Source organism: Fusarium falciforme, chromosome 6 (genome assembly GCF_026873545.1).
Source record: "Fusarium falciforme chromosome 6, complete sequence".
NCBI lineage: Eukaryota > Fungi > Ascomycota > Sordariomycetes > Hypocreales > Nectriaceae > Fusarium > Fusarium falciforme.
Genome location: NC_070549.1, coordinates 107302 through 123518, shown reverse-complemented (window position 1 = coordinate 123518; position 16217 = coordinate 107302). Strand labels below are relative to the sequence as shown.

At 28.6% G+C, this 16217-nt stretch overlaps 2 protein-coding genes across 2 annotated transcripts; both read right to left on the bottom strand.

The window, feature by feature from the left end:
• Nucleotides 1–175: 175 nt before the first annotated feature.
• On the bottom strand, nt 176–1797 carry NCS54_00758200 (Putative major facilitator superfamily transporter; the record flags this gene model as incomplete). The annotated part of the gene is made up of 5 exons (XM_053153000.1): nt 176–450; nt 509–905; nt 959–1203; nt 1261–1321; nt 1381–1797. 5 exons carry the CDS (start codon nt 1795–1797, stop codon nt 176–178), a joined length of 1395 nt encoding a protein of 464 aa, XP_053008975.1.
• Nucleotides 1798–2181: 384 nt separating this feature from the next.
• On the bottom strand, nt 2182–4734 carry NCS54_00758100 (Zn(2)-C6 fungal-type domain-containing protein; the record flags this gene model as incomplete). Its single annotated transcript, XM_053152999.1, has 9 exons — nt 2182–2675; nt 2726–2909; nt 2963–3138; nt 3199–3469; nt 3529–4067; nt 4124–4202; nt 4266–4434; nt 4486–4608; nt 4667–4734. The coding sequence occupies 9 exons, from the start codon at nt 4732–4734 to the stop codon at nt 2182–2184; spliced, it is 2103 nt and encodes a 700-aa protein (XP_053008974.1).
• Nucleotides 4735–16217: the final 11483 nt, after the last annotated feature.

The window sequence follows — 16217 nt, the reverse complement described above, 5'->3', positions numbered from 1 at the left end:
CTCTTACCCCGTTCCAAAGACTCGTCTGTGATAACGTCCGGTGTCGCCGAGAGCAATTAACGTATCTACGTCTACTACCCCAACTTTCCCCTCCGTACTGCAACTTCATAGTAACCCTTCTGAATGCACCAGTATGTGCCAGCCCAACCCCTATCATCCAGAATCTGCACTTTCGTTAGTTTTCTCTACCCAGCCATGCATCCGGGTCCCATATCTCGTAATTGCCCAGACCAACGATCCACCAACAAATGTGCACCCAACAGCTGCCAAATTCATCGTTAGAGACGACCCTTTGAAAGAGGACGGGAATATATTTACCAACGGTAAATGCCCATCCAACACCAATCTTCTCGATCAAAGGCGTGGCGCCAGCAGTCCCCCCCGCAGCAAACAAGTACTGGAGAAAGTATTTACTTCCAATCACCTTGGACTTGTGTTCAGGTAGCACTTCTGTACAAGTTTGTTAGATCCTTCTGTCCTTTTTCTCACCCAGATATTTACACCCTACCTGCCGCAAACGTGTTCAACGCACTGAACGATGCCATCAAACCCACACCTGCAACAAAGGCGCTGATAACCGGCACCGCCAGGCCCCCTACCTTGTTCTGCAGCGTCCAGCTGTAGACGAGTTCTCCTACCGGGAGTATGATAAACACAGCACCGAAACTGGCCGTCAGCCGATCAAAAGGCAGTCGAACCCCATCTCGTTTCTTTATCCACCTCTTTACCGTTCGATCTGAAAATCGTCCGCCGATGGTGCTACCGACGAGAAACCCACTTCCGGGGGCAAGATAGAACAGGCTGCTAGCCAACGGCGTCGTCAGGCTGAACCGAGGGTTGATGGCGGCTGGGATGGAACTGAGCAGAGCGTATTGGCTACAGGCCAGCAGGGCGCATGCGGCATTCTGTGTTTTCCCCAAAGTTAGGCAAGAAGCCGCCCAAGTGATAGAGAACTGACCGAGAAGAGAACTGTTGGATACTTCATCTGGCGGAAGACCTCCATTGGGTTGAAAGCCTCGGTCAAGTTCGGCCTTTCTGACAAGCCCTGCTCCTCCTCCATTTTGTTCCCGTTTTCGTCAACTCGGAGCTTCGAGGGTATGAAACACACGGCAAGAATTAGCGCAAGGCACGCCATGCCAAACTGAAGCCAGTATATCGTCCGCCAACTGGTGTAGGACACAATGACGCCCCCAACCATAGGTGCTGGATCCCAGATCAGCATGGAAACCGAGTAATTGTTTCCAGGGTATCAACACTGACAGGTACCATTTGAGAAAACACAAGTTCCTAGGAAAAGTCCAACAGCAGTGCCTCGTTTGACCTAGACAAACGTCGGTCAGCGGATCCGCGCTCGCTCTTTCATTGACAATGGTGGCTTACCGGTTCAAAGATATCCGAGATGATGACTTGTCCGGTAATCAGGAAGAACGCCCCCGTAGTCCCAGCCAGAACCCAGCAAGCCCCAAATGCGGCCAAGTTCGGAGCAACAGCCTGCCCAGCATTACACCCGACTGTGAGTACAAGGGCGGCGATGTAAGCTCTTTTTCTCCCACACAGTATAGTCACCGGGCCCCAGATAAAGTGCGACAGACTCATTCCCACTATTACACCAGAGTTCAGTGCCATGATGGTCGTCGGCGTCGTTTCGAGGTCGGAAGCGACGGCTGATGTTGCCGCGAAAAGGGCGTTGCTGGCAAACATGACCGGAAGGGCTGTCCAACAGACGGTAAAGAGAACGATCCATTTTCGCCAGCTTGGAATCCGCGCCGGGGACGCTGGCTCCGTTGGTGGCGTCATTGGCTTGCTCAAGTGATGGAGCACATGAATCCTCCATGGAGGGCTTCGCAATAGCTATGTAGTACAGTCGCGACGAGCAAGAGTGACAAAAGGCAGGCAACTCGAGGCATTTCGGGTATCAACTCCGGAATCTTCCGTGTAATTTAAAGATTGAGTGTATCTTGTTCTGCTGGGAAGCGATTCCGAGGTGGGTATCGGCGGGGTGTCAACCGCTGCTCACGGCCCCGAGCTCCGGATGCAGCAGCCGAAGACATCCACGCCATCCGTGCCATGACGCGATAAAGCTAGCCGAGCAAAGATTAGACCGATTTGGCATAATCAGTTAGAGGGTAGATGAGCTCCTCTAGGGGAACCTTTCATGCCGTGGGCCGCATGGGATCCATCCTACAAACCTGCCGATAGATCGTCTAACTCCCACATCCACCCGCCTTCGAGCATAGCAGCATCAAGCATGTCAGTCCCCTCGACATCAAGGTCATCTATCGCCCACAGAATCGCCTCTGGGTGTGCTGGCGCGATATTGTCGTTGCCGTGGCGAATACGCGACCACACTGGATCCGGCGATATGCCCGTTGGGGCTGGATAGGCGATGGCATACCCAGCCAAATCTGGGATTGGACTAACGTCAATGGCATCCCCTGTATGCAACTGGTGTGTGCCCTCCACCCCACGAATCTTGGCGCGTAGCTCAAGGAGCTGCAGAAGATCTGACCGGTAAGCTTGAGCTGGGGCGACATGCCTCGAGACGTATTCGTCCAACAGGCTCATCACTTGAGGCAGATCCCAGAGGAGTTCATTCGCTGGTCTGATAATGTCAATCAGGATAAGTGCGAAAGCTGCGGAGAATAGTGCGTCAATGTCGTACGGCAGGAAAACGTCTACCCAGAAATCAGCAAGCTCCTCAGCTCGACACTCGGGCGAGGCTCACCACACATCATCTGATGTTTCAGAATTGACATTATTTTGAGGATATGCACCGCTGACTCAATGCACATCCGCAGCATAGACTCAAGGGGGGCAGACGAACGGCGGCTGCTGCCTTCGACCCCATCCGGACTCAGTAGAGGCTTTAGAAGGGAGAATAGAACCGGTCGGACGGTCAGGATGACGCACTGATGGATTTCTCGTCAGCTCATATTATCTATCGATGGTCGTTCGCTCAAACCTGGTGAAGTAGTAGATGCAAGGTGGCAGCGTCGCGAGAAACCGACTGGCCGGGTTGCTGGATGTCTAAATGTAGATGTTCCCGGAGGACAACGGATGTTTCGGCGAGGCGCGAAAGAATCGTCTTCACTTCAACGAGGAAGTTCTTCTGTTGTTGGTCATGGACTCCGTAAATGACTGCCAAGCCGTCAGTGGATAAAGCCGATTGTGATACTTCACCAGCATTTTGTGTCATACCATCAAGTATCTTCCCAAGGTGGGACGACAGAGTCGCATGAATCGCATAGGTATTCTGCGCTTCGTCTCCCTTTCTTATCTCAGGAAAAGGGATAGAAATATCTTCATCTCGCATGATTGAAGGGCTTCCAAGCATGGCAGCGCTCTTCCTGTCGATGCAGTATACGGTCCACCAGAGTCTCCTCTGATACTCAACATTTGGCGGTCGCAGCGCCTCGGGGAAGAGCTTGTTCATGACTTTAGTGACAGAAATACGCAGCGCTTGTCCGATCTAGCAAGACCGAGTTAACTTGAGGCTCAAGAGTGACGTTCCCGATCGAATGAACTCACAATAACGTAGGCTTCTTGCAATAGGTCTCTAGCATGCATGAACAGGGATGCCAGACACAAGATCTCAATTGACAGCAGAGGGTCCTCATAAAGCCTGCGAATATCCGGCATCCCCTGTATAGCGCGGGTAAAATAGGTCATTCCGGATGGCCCAATTTCTGAATGTTCCCTTGAGAGTATCGACTTACCGAACGCCAATACCAGAAGCATCTGGATGTGCCAGAGGCTTGCGTCCGGAACAACACCCTTGGCACGTCCATCATAGAAGTCCCTTAATCTCTGGAGGAATGAAGCTGGTTCAAAGAGAGAATAGAGCGAGCCGGTGTGCAAAACAACAGTGTTGGTCAAGTATTCAGCGTATGATAGGCGGGGCAGCGAGATGCTGGTGAGATCAAGCGCAATTGATGGCAAGGCAGTTGTGTATGATACATCTTGGCGCTCTACAGACACGCTGCCCGGGTCTGCAATTGGAGATGATCGTTGTAGCAGGTTGCGTACGTTTCGGCTGAAGCTGAGGGTTGAGCTGTGGCCGAGGTAAGCTTGGTAAGTCAGTCTACTGCTCCTCGAGTAAGGTGGACCGTGGGCCAAGGCATACCCGCATGGCCGTAGCGATGGACTTTTATTTGTGGCTCGGATGTTACCAGTGTATTGGTAAGTCCTTCTGAATCTGAGTACTAGTGTCTAGTTAGGAATTTGCGGCTATTCAGGTAGACAGCCAGCTAAGGCATGCGACGTACCGATGTTGGCCGTTCGGGGTTGCCTTGCAGATCCTCCGACGAGTCCCTTGAAGGGTGACGGTTCTCTTGATCGTCACGGTGTGATGAAGAGCCATCTGCGGGTAAGTTTCTGGCTTCCTGTAGCTGTGTTTCGAGTGATTTGATCCGGGCATGGAGGCGATCCAGATAGCTGCATCCGCGATGAGCCTTTGGGTGTCAACCAACACGAACGGCCACTTACTCGACAGGGACAGCCGCTTTCCTCTCCTTTTCTTCGTAAGCACACGTTTCTTTGCGGCTTACACACCTCTCGCACGGATGCCGCCCTGAGCAGCGAGTCTTGCGGTTGCGACAGCCTATGCACCTATGCCGAGCAGTCAGTTCAATTTGCCAAGAGAATCCTCTGTCGTGTGCAGGCTCACGCATTGGATATCTTCTTGCGTTGGCGGGTGGTGGGTCGAGGTGAGTGGACGTTTATTTCGTCTTCCATAGCTGATATTTGCGGAGCAAAGAATGAGTTTGATAGAGGATGACTCCCGTCTGGTGTCTCGGATGAAGATGTCGCGCCAAATCCTGGCCGAGTGCGGGGCCGAGATAAAAGGCGGAAGAACAACTGATCGTCGCCTGTGGTGAATCCACTGAACAGGGCGCTGTGGAAGGCCGATAAGGGAACTCTGGGCTACTAGAGCGCTATGCCTTGAGGAACGAAAGGCCTTTGCCTTGAGGAATGCCTTGAGGAACGAAAGATCTGCCTTGTGAGGAACAAAAGGCCTTTTAAACGCGCCGCCAGCCCGCCACTTTCCCCCCTCAAAATCCCCGCTCTTCATTGGCCTAAACCGGGATCTAGGACTCGACCAAGCTCGTCTGTGGGTCATCCTTTTGAAACCCCGCTGTGATTGGTGGGTGGCCCTCACTAACACCGGGGGGCCAGGAAAATATCATATTTAACATTACGTCTCTTAATATAAATCCATCTTATGCTTTATAACTAATCATCGCCTAGCTAATATAGCACCTCCTAAATAGTTCTACTACTTAGCTCCTCGAGCCTAGCTTATATAGTAATTAAATCTTAAGGGACCTAGTTGCCTACTAAGTTTCTCTCTTATACCTTAAATATAAGTATAATACTATCTAGGATTTAGTAATATAATAACTATATATATAGGCTATATAGGTTATATTATGTGGGGATAATAAATCTTAATATTTATAGGTATTAAAAAGATTATACTTAGTAATATCTTAATAAAAGCATTTTATTATTTCTAATTCTAAGATTATCCTTACTAGTAGCCTGAAGTAAATTATTATATTAGCTAAGATTTAATGCCCTAGGTATACCTTATTAATAATAGCTTTTATTACTATATAGCTAGCCTTATTAATTAGCTTTTAGTCTTAATAGGTATTATAATTTATTATAATAGGTATGCCTAATATAAATATAAAAATATCTATTTTAATATTGTATTATTATTATCCCAGTTTATGTAAAAGACTGAAAAATAGAGGAAATATAGTCTGTAAAGACTATAGGGTAGGTAATAGAGATAGGAGGTAAATAGGCAGTGGAATCAGTCCTTATAAAAAGCTGATTAGCTAGGTAAGGGATCATAGAGTAATAACAGTAAGGCAAATAGATAATAAGGTTAAAATATAAAAGACTAGCTTCTGATTGGTGTTCTTATTGACTGAATTGGTTGAAGATCTAAGGAGCTATTTCTAAGAGAGGGTATACAGCTTATATAGCAAATTGCTCGGAATCTATTAACCCGATTTGGATAACGGCTATACCGTCGGATAGCCCTAACTCCGGGCTTTAAAACCCTGTTATTTTTGCTAATAACGGATAACTAGAAGCCGAGTTATAGCATAATAGATATTAAAACCTATAGGGTTTTAAACTAGGATATTTAAAACCAGATAGGAAATACCCTATAGAGAGAGACGGGTTTAATAGCGTTATCGGGCTTATGATAAGACCCTAAGTCCGAAGTCACGTGACCTTCCTAAAAGGGAAATAAGCCCAAAAAGGGCAGTATTAACACTTCCTTATATCTTGCTTACCTAAGCAGCTATTGCTTAGGTAAGCAATCCATAGGGAGACGCATAACTTAAAGTATAGGGTAGTAAAATCCTAGGCTTATATCTTATAAGCTTATATTTCTAGAATTTTATTTATAAAAGACCTTCTTAGAAATAAGGTATTTTATAGTTTAATATTATAATAGCTTCTTCCTTAGTTACTAGGCTATTTTGTTTAATTATATATAGAAATATAGATTAATATTATTAATTACTACTAGACCTATAATACTAATATTACTTTTATATTTAGGTTTTATTAGTTTTTATTTAATAAGCTTATTATAATAATACCTATTTTATAATAATTATATATTTCCTAAGAGATAAACTAGTTATGCTATATTTATATTAGCAGAGGGTTATTAGTATTATCTTAAATAAAGATATAAGTTATATCTAGTAATATACTTAAAGGTATTAAGTATAACTAAGTTATATTTATAGCTAAGATATAATAATTATATATTTCCCAAGGGATAAACCAGTCATGCTAGGTTTATATTAGCAGAGAGTACTAGGCATAGTCTAAGTAATAGGATTTAAGTTATATCTAGTAATATACTTAAGGGTATTAAGTATAACTAAGTTATATTAATAACTAAGATAGCTTCTATATAAGAAAGTATAAATAAATATATTTTATATATTTTATATTATTTTATTAAAGCATAAGGCTCCTTAGAGTACTTTACTCTAGGATTATTATTGCTTTAGGAGCGCTTCGCTCCTTTTATATATTACTCTTAGTTCTAGTTAGATAGAGGGATATAGGTCCCCCGTGACTTATCTAAGGTTTTACCTTATAATATCGCCCTTAGTTAGATATAGGCTGTAATATAAGGTCTCCCCTCTATTAGTCTTATCCTTAAGGCTATATAAATAGACCGTATTATCTTATTAATAGGTTTAATAAAACTCCCTCTTTTTATTATATTATACTAATATAATATCTAGCTATATTTTAAAAATAACTATGCGAAAGAATAATAAACGCGAGAGCTTATTTTAAATTATCTTAGATGCTAATAAAGGTATTAATATATTTTATATTTATTATTTTAAAAATAATAAGAAATACCTTATTTCTAAGGAGTTATTATAATATAATAAATATATTTATTAATATAAGCCTTATAATAAGATATAAGTTATTTCTTTTTATAAGTATTAAGGTTTTAGGTATATTTTAATCCTTATATTAATTTATAATAGTAACTTAATTAATTAATTAAGAAAAAAAATTAGATATAAATAAGGAATTAATAAGCGAAGATTTATTATAACTTTATAAGGAGTTAATAGCGCTATAGTCTTATCTAGCCGCTATTACTAATTAATTATCTTATATATAGAAAACCTATAATAAGGTAAAAGAGTAGAAATCTAAGATAATTAGGTAAGGGATATAAGGTCTAAATAAGAAGGATAATATTTTCCTTACCTTAGATACTTATAAGCATTAAGTAATATATAATCTTTAGACTAAGTATATCCCTAATAATATTAATTAGTTATTATTAGGTCTTAGTAATAATCTCTTAGATATAAGTCTTTTAGTCCCTCTAGGTAATCTAGCTAATATTATTTCTTTTACTAGTATTATTAGTAAAAGTCCTTTAAGAGGTATTATATATTAGTAAGGTATTTTAGGGGTTCTTATATATTTTCTAAGTCTAAGTAGTTTTTTTATTTAATAAAATATATTATTTTATTATTAATTTTATTTATATTAAGAATAGCTTTTATAGTATATTTTTCTAATATATTAACTTTTATCTCTAATTTATTACTAATTTTAACTTAAATAGTTTTTTTTCTTAATTTAAGTAATAAAATATAAAAAATTAAGTAAAACTTAACCTTAAGTAATAAGTTTAATTTATAATTATATTTTAAGATTTTTTATTTAATTTTATAAGGTTTAATATACTTATAATTAAGTTTTTTATTTTATTATTTTATTTTAATATTTTTTATTATAAAATAAATTATATTTTCTTTTAAAAAAATTAATCTCTTAATTTTTTTTTATTAATATATTTTATTATATTATTTTTAATAAATTTAAGTTTTATTTATATTTCTTTATATAGGTTTTTTAATTAATTATTAATAAAGATTACTTTAAGATTAATAATAATATCTTATATTTATTAATATATATCTAATATAAATCTAAAGTTAATATAAGCTAATATAATCTTTATGCTTTTATTTATAGCTATATTATAAGCTAATTATATAGCTAATAGCTTTTTAACTTAGTTAGTTTATTTATAATTAATATAATATTAAAGGTATTATTTTAGTATTTAATTTATATATTTTATTTATTTATTTATTTTTTTATAATATACTATAAAGAATTTATAGTTAATTCTTAAGTATCTTATAAGACTTTATTAAAATTTTAAGGTAAATAATAATCTTTAATTTATAATAATTTTAAGTAATATATTATATATTTTAATAATATAAAAATAAAAAAAGTAAATAAATTCTTTTATTATTATTAACTCTCTATAAGGTATAAAATAAGAAAATTTTATAAGTTTATTTATAATAATAAAAATATTATTATAAAAATTCTTAATAACTAATTCTTTTAATAGGGATAATTTAATAATAAAATCTATAATAATTAAGTCTTATAGTTATTTTATAATTAAGAGTAATTATAGTTTTCTATAAGGTTTATAATATTATATCTTAGTTTTTATATAAAAGTTATATTATTTAATAATTATTAAGATAGTTTTCTTTATATTAGGGAAAATAAATATTATTTTAACTTATTCTAGGATTTTATTAATTTCTTAATATTTATATAATAAGTAATTATATATTTTATTTATAAGTTTATAATATAATTTATTTAAAACTTATTATTTATTTATTTTCTTATTATCTAAGAATTATATATTATATTCTTAGATCTATTTTAAGAGTTAATTTCCTTATTGTATTTTATAGGTACTTCTAATAATAATATAAAACATCTCTATAACTTAATTATATTTATATAATTTTAGTAAATCCTTATTTCCTAGCTATGTATTATTATAATATATTTTATAATTAAAGTAACTTTTAGGTCTTATACTAAGGTTTTTTTAATAAAAATATTAATATATTATTTCTTAGAAATCTCTATTATTAAGTTTTTTATTATATTTTATTATTTAATAATAATATTTAATAAATTCTTTTATATATTTCTAAGATATAAAGATATATTTTTAGTATATAATTATCCCTTATTAGCTTTTTATTTAGTTTATTTATCTAATTATAAGTCTCTTAAGTTCTCTAGAGGTATTATTAATAATAATTTTATCTTTTTATTTATTTATTAAGTAATATAATAATATTTATTACTTAATATAAGTAATTATTTATTACTTTAGGTATTTTTTTTTATATAAATTATAAGAGTTATTTTTTTATTTTAATCTTTTTAATATTTAAGTTAGGCTATTAATTAATAATATTTATCTTATTATTTTTTATTCTTTTAATATAAATAATAATATAATTAAATTTTAAAAAATATTTAATATATTATAATTATTATTTATTAAGTTTTTAAGTTTTTATAAAATAAGTAATACTCTTATAATCTATATATATCTTAATTTAATATTTATTTCTAAGGAGATAATATTAAAATTCCTTAAAAGTATTAATTATTATAAGGAATTCTTTATTATAAATAAGTTAATTAATTTTTATTTTATATAATTTATAAAAATAAAATATAATAAGATATAAAAGTCTTTTATTATCTTATTATTTAATTTAAGTACCTAATATAAAGTCTAAGGTATTTATTTTAAGTTTAATTAATTAAAATAAATTAAATATCTTAAGTATTAATTTACTTAAGATAAATTCTTTAATTATATTAAAGGCTATTTTTATTTTATCCCTAAATATAAATATTTTATTTTTTTTTATAAGGTTAATTAATAATATAATAATTTTCTTAAATTATTAAAGAAATCTATAATAATAATTAATAAAGCTAAGAAAGGCTTATACTTTTTTAATATTTATTAATTCTTTTTAATCCCTAATTACTAAGATCTTCTTAGGGTTTATATATATCTTATTATATAAGATAATATATCTAAGAAATTCTATTTCTAAGGCATAGAATTTATTTTTCTTAGGTTTTATTAATAACTTAATATCTTATAGTATTTATAATACCTTATAGATATATTTTATATATTTTTTTTTTATTTTAGAAAAAATAAAAATATTATCTAAGTAATATATAATAAATATATCTAGATATTTTTATAATATATTATTAATTATTTATTAAAATATAATAGGTATATTAATAAGTCTAAAAGATATAATAAGGTATTTATATAATTTATACTTAATATAAAAAGTAGTTTTTTATTTATATTTTTTTTAATTTAAATAAAGTTATAAGCTCTTTTAAGGTTAAGTATTATAAAATATTATATTTTAAAAAGTTAATTCTTTAATTTATTAATAAAAAGTAATAATATATAATCCTTAATTATAATAATATTAAGTATTTTAAAATTAATATAAAATTAAAACTTTTTATTTTTCTTTAAGATAAATATAATAAGGTATTTAATAAAGAACTTATTTTCTTTAATATATCTTTTTTATAATATATCTTTAATATATTTTTTTAATATTAATAATTATATTTTATTAAGTAAATAAAGTTTATTAAAGTTAGGTTATTTTTTATTAATAAATTTAATTTTAAGCTTATAATATATATATTTAAGTAAACTTATTTTAAGTTTTTTTATAAAGAGCTTTTTATAAATATAATATTATAATAAAATATTTTTAAGCTATCTTTTTTTTAATATTTTTTTAATTTACTTAAGGTTTCTTTTTAATTAATAAAATTATTATATAATATATATAATTATTTACTAATTTTATTATTTTTATTTATTATAGTATTTATATTATATTTCTTTAGGTAGAGAAGTATCTTATATTTACCTCTTCTTAGCTTCTCTAATATCTTTAATAAAAATTAAAAATCTTATATTATATTTTAAGTTATTATTTATTATAAAAAATATTTTATTATTAAAAAAAAATATCTAGCTAATTCTCTAATTAAAATATAAATTATAATATTATAACTATAAGTATTTAAATATAAAATTATATTACTTATTTAATATAATATTAAATAATATCTCTTAGTTTTTTCTTTTAATAAAAACTTTAAGGTAATTAATCTCACTATTAATAATATTATTATTATAATTAAAAAGGATTCTTTTTAAATTAATAATTAAATAAGGTATTTATTTATATCTTTATAATAGCTTAAGCTTATTAGCTATTATTAAATTAAAGTAATTTTACTTACCTCTATTATCTACTAAAGTATTTAATTATTTTCCCTTAACTTATATTTTTAGTTTTAGGTATTATTACCTATATGCTTTATTTATAGAGTATAGGGCCTTCTAGGGTAATATATTTCTATATTTATTTATTTATTGCCTTATATTAAATAAGGTATCTAGTTTTTTAATATTATATAGCTATAATAATTAAACTTATATTTACTATTTATATAGGCTTTATAGTTATAATTATCTATTTAGCTATTAATCTATTTTTAATAACCTTATTTTATAGTTTTATTATTATTATAAGTATATCTTAGCTATTAAGTTTCTAGATAGATTTTATTAAGGTCCTTATACTAGATATAATTAGTATATTTTTATAAGGCCTTATCTATAGGTCTATAATCTCTTCTAAGGTATAGCTAAATACTTTTATATTATTCCTTATTAATAATATTTCCTTAGTAAGTTAAGAAATTAAATCCTTTTTTTATTATTTATTTTATTTATTTATAAGTAGCTAAGACTTATTATTTATATTATAGGTATATTTCTTTATAATATAATATAGCTTTTATATTAAAGTAGCTTCTAATAAGTATTTCTTCTTACTTTATTATAGCTTACTATATCGCGATAATAATCTATTATTTTAAACTAATAGCTCCCTCCTTAGTAAGATAAAACCATAGTATTATAATATTAAGTCTTTTATATTATCTCTTTACTTTATATTAAAAGGTTTTATAGGCTAAATAAGGCTTAGTATTAGGCTAAGATAATTAGATTAAAAAATAGTTATTTTATTATTTATTTATAATATATATACTATAATAATAATCCTTATATAATACTTAAGAGATTTTTTTATATTATAGGTATATAAATATTATATATAGGTTATCCCGTAGGTTATAATAGGGTTTAGGCTATTTTAGGTTTATAGTTATTTCCTTATAGTATACTTATATATAGATATCCTTTATATTATTTATATTTTATTATTCTCTAGCTAATTAGATATATTAGGCGGCTATGCTAAGCTAATAATATTTATTAATCTCTTTATAGATTAATATTTTATAGTTATTTTCTTAGAGTATTATATATTAGCCATATTATTATTAGTAGATTTATATAGCATTTTATTCTTATTATACTTAGGCTCCCGCGGAGTATTAGCTATAATTAATAGGTTTATAATATTTATTTAATTAAATAATAGTAATTATTTATTATTTATTAATAAGGTTTTTCTTTTTATTATTTAGTTTTAATAAAGGGTTTTATATATCTAGGTTAATAAGATATAACTAATAAACCTTTAAGGGTTTAATTAGCTTATAGAGTTATTTTTTATAATATTATTAATTATATAGTTATTAATAGCTTATTTCTTTATTAAGTAGGCAGCTTAATAGGGCATAATAACTTCTCTAGGTTAAAGTCTTATTTTATTATATTCCTTTTATATTATTCTTAATATCTTAGTAATATAAATAGTTATCTAGGGGTTACTATTTTAGTTAATTATATTTAAGTGCTTTTTACCTTCTAAGAGGTTTTATTATAGCTTTAATTAATAATACCTTTTCTTAATATCTTATTACTTCTTTTAGTAGTTATTATCCTTATAGCCCTTCTTATAGTAATAATAATACTTAATATCCTTATTATTTTTTTAGGCTACTTTAAGTTCTATAAGTCCCGCGTAGGTCTTATAAGAAGTATTACTTTTAGTTTATTTTTACTTTTAAGGCTAATTAATATTATTATTATTACCTTAGATTTATCTTTTATTAGATTTCTTTATATATTATTTAAATTATTAATTATTAATCTTAATAGCTATATTAATATAGTCTTAAAGATTATTAGGTTTTTTTATCTTATAAAGTTTATTTTTAACTTTATCTTTAAGTCTTTTATAAAATATAATCTAAAAGGTATTTATTTCTTAATTAAGAAATAAAGTAATTTATATAAATTTAGTTATATAAGTTAAAATAGCCTTTATTTATTATAGGTTTTTAAGTTTATATATAGCTTATTATTTTTTATTAATAATTTTAAAATTATATTTAATTATATCCTTAAAGTTTTTATATTTAATAAAAAAAAAATTATATTTCCTTAGTAGGTTTATTTCTAAGAAAATTATATAGCTTAGGCTTAAACTAAGTAAATATATTATTTATAAGATATCTATTAGTATATAAGACTTTACTTTTTATATTAATTATTTTAATAAAAAAATATTATTAATATGCCCTAAGGGATATAAGAAATATCTTAATATAAATAGCTTATTTATTAAATAGCTCTAAGTCTTTAGGCTTAATAATCTTATTAATATCTTTATAGGTAATATTAATAATATTATATTTAAATATTAGGCTACTAAGATTATAAACTTATTATTATATTAAGTTATTTTACTAGGCTTAAAGTATAATAAATTAATTAATTTAGTTTTATTATTTATTAATTATTTATTAATATTATTATTATTATTATTTTATAGCTTAATAAAAGTATTTTTATATATTATTTATAAATATTTTTATACTTATAAATTATTTTTAAGTAATCTTAATATTATTTTATATATTATCTAAGAGGTTATTATACTAAGTAATTAAGTAATTATATTTATTTCTAAGTTTATAAACTTTATTTTTATATAAGGCTAAGATAATATATTCTTTATTATTATTATTTATATTTATCTAGATATTAAATTCCTCTAGCCTAATTATAGGCTATTTTTACTAAGGAGTAATAAGTAGCTTACTATAAGGGGTAAAAGGGGATCTAATATTAGGCGCTATAGTAATAGTATTACTTAGAGTATATAATATATTACTAAATAAGAGCTATTAATATATAATAATTATATATTTCCTAAGAAATAAATTAATTATATTAGGTTTATATTAATAGAAAATACTAAGTATAGTCTAAGTAATAAGGTTTAAGTTATATCTAGTAATATATTTAAGGGTATTAAATATAACTAAGTTATATTAATAGCTAAAGTAGCTTTTATATAAGAAAATATAAATAAATATATTTTATATATTTTATATTATTTTATTAAAGCATAAGGCTCCTTAGAGCACTTTACTCTAGGATTATTATTACTTTAAGAGCGCTTTGCTTCTTTTATATATTACTCTTAGTTCTAGTTAGACAGAGGGATATAGGTCCCCTATGACCCGTCTGAGGTTCTGCCTTATAATACCGCCCTTGGTTAGATATAGGCCGTAATATAAGATAGCTATTATATAAGAGAGTATAATAAACATATCTTATATATAGGTATGGTTTTATTTAGATTAATTATAAATTAAAATAATATTATTTCTAGCTTATATTAGTCTAGGACTAATATTATTCTAGTATAGTATTAGCTTATGTCTAATTAGTTTATAAGGCCTAGAGATTTATAGAGACTATGTAATATAGCTGCGGGGTTATAATATATTTCTTATAAGATATTTTTTTTCTTTTAGTAATACCTTAACTTAAAAAGCTTAAATTATATATAATTTTATATACTTAATTATATATATTTTAATAATATTTATAATTTAAAATCTTCTATAAAATATACTTATTTATTAATTATAATAATTACTAATAACATATATAATAAGCAAGTATTGCAATTAAGTAAGCGTCGCATTTTTACCCTATAGTATAAATCCTATTAAAATAAAAAAGTAGTTTAAAAAACTCTAAGAAATTTAAATAAAGCCTAAATTAGTCCTAATTTTAGAATTTAGCTAGTTATCTATAAAAAAAAGCCTATATTAATTTTATTATATTTTTAAAAAATTCCTTATTATATAAGTAATATAATAGTATATCTATACTATATAATTAGCTATTTCTATATAAATAGAATTTTTTTAAAATCTAAGAAAATTATATAAAGTTTATTAATAAGTTAAATATATAAAAATATAGTTTTATATTATTAGCTATTTTATTATAGTTTTTATTACCCTTAAAATCTTTAGATTTTAATAGATATATTAGGTATAATGCTTGCTTAACTGCGATGCTTGCTTATTATATATATTATATTTATATAATAAGCATAAGAATTAATTAAATATAATAAAAAGCTTTACTATTTATATTAATATAATACTAAATTATTTTAAAGTATATAATTAATAAATATTATTTAATATATTTTTCTTTAGATATAATAATTATTAATTAAGAAATCTTTATATTATACTTAATCTTTTTATAAATACTATAATATTAAATCTTAATTATATTAATTATATTAATTTATTATTTCTTAATAATTTAATTATTAAGAAATATTAATATTTTTTTTAATTAATTTCTTATTTTAATTATAATTATAATATAGGCTAGGCAGGGAAGCCTGGCAGAATACCCTGACTAAGCAAGGGACTAAAGGGACTAAACTTTATTCCTATTAGTCCTAGGACTAAAAGATAAAAATATTAGTCTTACCTTAGATTAA